Source organism: Chenopodium album, chromosome 16 (genome assembly GCF_948465745.1).
Source record: "Chenopodium album chromosome 16, dcCheAlbu1.1, whole genome shotgun sequence".
Lineage (NCBI taxonomy): Eukaryota > Viridiplantae > Streptophyta > Magnoliopsida > Caryophyllales > Amaranthaceae > Chenopodium > Chenopodium album.
The window spans coordinates 8,120,536-8,125,750 of record NC_137849.1 but is presented as its reverse complement, the minus strand read 5'-3'; the positions used below and the strand labels follow the sequence as shown (position 1 = coordinate 8,125,750).

The 5,215-nt window shown below is 33.0% G+C and overlaps 1 protein-coding gene across 1 annotated transcript; it reads left to right on the top strand.

Annotated features, from left to right (window-relative positions):
- The first annotated feature begins 2,826 nt into the window (after window positions 1–2,826).
- LOC145583855 (uncharacterized) lies at window positions 2,827–4,283 on the top strand. The gene is made up of 2 exons (XM_081640816.1): window positions 2,827–3,800; window positions 3,842–4,283. The coding sequence occupies exons 1-2, from the start codon at window positions 2,827–2,829 to the stop codon at window positions 4,281–4,283; spliced, it is 1,416 nt and encodes a 471-aa protein (XP_081496942.1).
- Window positions 4,284–5,215: the final 932 nt, after the last annotated feature.

Here is a 5,215-nt window from a genome sequence, read left to right as displayed (position 1 = left end):
TTATAGTAGTAAGAACCACTATTACATTGTGGGCTATAACCTTAGAGGGTGGCAATTAGAGTTGGCTACTACATTAAATGCAATGAAGAAATTGGAGTGTGGACATTCACACCTTGACTAAATTAATTAACTCTTAACAGTTACTCCAATCTCCTGTGTTTTTGTAAGTGCCCCAATTTCACCTCCATATTTTGCCAACACGATCCAGGGGCAGGCCTACCTAGGCCACGACCCACCCCATGCCTAGAATTTTGTAGTACTATTATAAATTATGTTGATACATTTCTTAAGCATAAGAAAGCTAGCTGATTTGGTCTTTTTTTTATTGCTAGTCATAATACCCATCTTAGTGCATGCCTTAGGCAAGGGGTTCAAATCCCACAACTTACAATTTTTTAATTTTTTTTTTATTTTTTTTAAATAAAATAAAATAAAATAATTCTTGTTACTTTATAATTTATACAGCCCACTCTATACAAAGTTCCTGGGTTCGTCTTTGAATACCGTAGTACCTCTAAATTGCAATTAGTATAAACTATAAAAGTTGATATTGAATATATATTTATACTAAGATGATTCTTACAAATGTCCATATGGTCATGTTTGATCATATGTATAAAGCATAAACATTGGTCAAAGTTGTACATATGAATATTGTAAAAATCAAATTATACATTAAAAACACGGATATAGTATTAAGAATTAATTATTAAAAAGAACTTTAAATACCCCTCCCCCAATTTAAGACCACCCCCTATCGGTTGGCCGACCACATGCATTCAACGAACCTCCTTGTCGACGAACCAACCGTAGACCACACCGCCAAGGCCGTAGCAAAGCCAGGGCAGGTGGGGCGACCGCCATGGGCCCCTGAACCAAAAGCCCAACTTCAGTTTAATGCAAAGGCCCCAAATAATTACGTATAAAAAAAAAAAAGAAAAAAAAGGAAGAAGCGTATAACTGTATCAGCAAAACATTGAGTTTCAGAAATTCAATAGCCATATTTTTCGCTGTTCAACCTTCTTCCTCCCTAATTTTTCTCCCAAAATATTCACTTTCCTAAGTGAATTTGATTAACCCAAAAAAAAACTGCCATAAATTCAATTCTATCCACTTTTTTTGGTAAATTTATTTTTCAATATGTATCTCAATTCAATTTTTGATCAGATTAATCCTACATAATTATGATAAACGGTAATTTTATCCTTCAATTTTCAATGGAAATTTATCTAATTATATATAATTCTCTTTGTAAACTCTACTTTATTCATCTAAATCTTTTCTTTCTATTAAGTTTTCATCTGTACAATTGCTTTCAATCAAGAATTATAAAATTGGGGGAAAAATATTTAAGTCATTGATTGGTGGTTGTCTGGTTGAATTGGTTGTTTAATTGTGCTAATTGCTTTGACTCGTTCGACGAGAGCTACGAGTTCATCATTCATCAGAATGCTATGGAGTAGTATGCTAAGGTTATTTCTTATCTAACTTTTTAATTTTGTACTTTTTCATTCCTAAATCATAATGTTATTATGTAATTTTATTTTTATTTGGTTAATTTTACTAATTTTTTTTGTTTCAATTGTTTTGTATTTTTCAGATTTGATTACTTGAGATGACATTTGTTTGGAGTGCAAATTGAGCGTACTAAGTCTTTTGTTCAATTGCTTTAACAATCAAGTGTTTTTGTTTTATTCTATACTTACTAATTTATTATTGGTTTTGTTTGAAAGAATATTGCCTAGAAAATATTTATCTGGTAATGATAAGAGGAAAAAAAGAAAACGGACAGAAGAGTTAATAGAATCTCAAAAGGGTGCCATTGACAAATTTTTTACTAAAGTAGTACAAGTAGAAGAGTCTTCTAATGAATTGGGTGAAGATGAAAATCATGAACAATTTAATGAGAATATAAATAATGAAAATCATAATAATGAGGCAAATGAGCCTAACGAGGATGCGACTAATATGAATGAATCAACGAATTGAATGTACCAAATACATCGATCCGATGTTAATGATGTTGGCAATGATCAAGTAGTCCCTCCTTTAGATATTTATGATCCTAAAAATTGGGGTAATCTTGACATTAAAGGAAGGGATATTTTGATAGAAAAAGGACCTATTAGAGATTTGAACCTTGTGTTTCCAATTGATAACAAATTAAGGCATTTTTCATATGCCTATTATACTAAGAAGTTGAGTAATGGCGAGACTTTTGATAGAAAATGGTTGGTTTACTCAAAATTAGCTGATAAAGTATATTGTTTCTGTTGTAAATTGTTCACATCTCAAAATAACAAAACTTTTTTAGCAAGTGATGGTGTGAATGATTGGAAACATCTTGGTGAGAAACTCAAATTACATGAGAATAGTTTTGAGCATATGACTAATATGAACACTTGGTATGAAAAAAGAGTGAGATTAGAAATGAATAAAGGCATTGATAAAGACTTACAAGAGTCAATTTCAAAGGAAAAAGAGCGATGGAGGCAAGTCTTAATTTGAATAGTTTCTGTTGTGAAATGTCTAGCTAAAAATAATTTAGCTTTTCGTGGATCTAGTGGAAAACTTTGTGATGATAGTAATGGTAATTTTTTGAGTTTAATTGAAATGATAGCTGAATTTTATTTGGTAATGTAAGATCATGTTAGACGTATTCAAAGCCAAGAAATTCACAAACATTACCTTGGTCCTCAAATTCAAAATGAGCTTATTTCTCTTTTATCTCATGGTGTTCGGATTTCAATAATAAAAATAATAAAAGAGTCAAAATATTTTTCTGTAATCCTTGATTGTACCCCTGATGTGAGCCATCAAGAACAAATGACTTTGATAGTAAGATGTGTGAATGTATCAAGTGATAAAATCAAGATAGAAGAATTTTTTTTAGATTTCTTAAAAGTAGATGATACTTCTGGTTTGGGACTTTTAAATGTATTGTTAGATGTATGCAAGTCCCTTGATTTGGATATTGATGATATGAGGGGGCAAGGTTATGATAATGGCTCTAATATGAAAGGGAAACACCAAGGGGTTCAAAAGAGATTGCTTGATATTAATCCAAGGGCTTTATATATGCCATGTGCTTGTTATAGTCTTAATCTCACTCTTTCTGATATGGCACATTCTTGTGTTAAAGCTATTTCTTTTTTTGGAATTGTACAACGAATATACACATTATTTGCACATTCCACTAAAAGGTGGAAGATTTTAGTTGACAATGTCCAGAGTTTGACTGTTAAATCTTTGTACAATACTAGATGGGAGAGTCGAATTAAGAGTGTTAAAGCTATAAGGTTTCAATCTCCTCAAATTAGATTAGCTTTGTTGGAATTGTATAATGCTAGTGGTGATGACGCTAATATTGCTAAAACAAAAAGTGAAGCCGAAAGTTTGGCTAATTCTCTTGCAAGTTTTGAATTTTTACTTGGCATGGTAATTTGGTATGACATTTTATTTGCTGTTAACATTGTGAGTAAAAAGTTGCAATCTAAATCCATGAGTATTGGAGCTATAATGAACGAAGTGCAAGGAATGATCACATATTTTGAGAAATATAGAATTGAAGGGTTTGAATCTAGTTTGAATACTGCCAAAATCCTTGCACTTGATATGGATATAGAGCCAACATTTCCAACAAAGCGTCGCATCACTACAAAAAGACAATTTGATGAGAATGAGAATGACGATAATGATGAGGAAATACAATCACCCAGGGAATCTTGTAGAGTCAATTATTTTTTGGTGGTTGTTGATATTGCAATAGCTTCTTTGAAAATAGATTTGAGCAATTGGAGGTGTTTGATAACATTTTTGGTTTTTTATTTGATTCAAATAGGTTGAAATCATTGGATAATGACGATTTAAGAAAATCTTGCACAAGTTTTATGACTATCTTTACTCATAATAATTTTTCGGATGTTGATGCAGATGATCTTTTTTCTGAATTGAAAGTGTTACAAATGACTTTACCAAATGATTTGATGTCAGCATTTGAAATCCTTGAGTTTGTCAAAGCTGCAGATTATTATCCAAATGTTTCTATTGCCTATCGAATCCTTTTAACTATGCCGGTGACAGTTGCATCTGCTGAAAGAAGTTTTTCAAAGTTAAAATTACTAAAAACCTACTTGAGATCTTCAATGTCACAAGAAAGGTTGAATGGTCTAGCTATTTTATGTATTGAAAAAAATATGTTAGAACATATCAATGTAGAAACTATTATTAGTGACTTTTCTTCTAGAAAGGCTCGTAGAAATATTTTTCATATGAACGCTTAGTCTTTGATTTCAATGTTTTATCTATAGGAAATTTGATGTTTTTAAAGATTATTATGCGTAATAAAACATGTATTTTTTTGCCCACCCAATTTTTATTTTATTTTAAAATACTATATGTGAATTAGGGCCCCAATTTATGTCTTCGCCCCGGGCCACCGAAATTTCTGAAACGGAATTGCACACCGCAAACCCCTTTCACCCCTTACTCTCTATTCCCTCCCACCGCTTGTCATCCCCCACTCTTCATACATTTCTATCTCTTCCCTCCCAGCCACGTGCTGACCAAATTGCCACCCCTCGACAAAACTCCCCCCTGAATGCTAGCCAAAACCCCTCGTTTTATATATATCTCTCTCCCTCCCTTACCCCCACCCCGACCACTTTCTCTTCCCCCTCCACAAACGCCGGCAAAATACTACCTTCTTGTAATGCCTCCCCTTTCTCTCCTCCTTCCTCCCTGATCGCTGACCCACCTTGCTCCTTTGTTTCTCCACCGATAACTAACTCCCCCACCTCTATCTCTCTCTCTCTCCCCCCCCCCCCCCCCACCTTGACCGTTTCTAATTTCTCCCATCCTCACTCATCGAAGAATTTTATGGGTGGGTGGCTAAGGGATGAGGGTGGTCATTTGGTGGCTGAATTGGGGGGAGGGGGATATTTTGGAAGAAAAAAATTAAGATAACTTTTTGGGCAGGTTGTAGGTCATTTGACCTAAAAAAATTGTTTTTTTTTAAAAAATCAACCTACTCTTAGTTCAAATGGTTGAATATTATTAAGCTGATCGTGTACAAAATTACTTTTTTTTTTTTTTTTCAAAATTTCAAAATTTTATTCCATTTATCAGGTTCCCTCAAAACATATAAATACTCCATAATCAAATCGAATTATGGGTCACTTAGGAATTTGGATCACGTTTTATTTTTAGATTATAA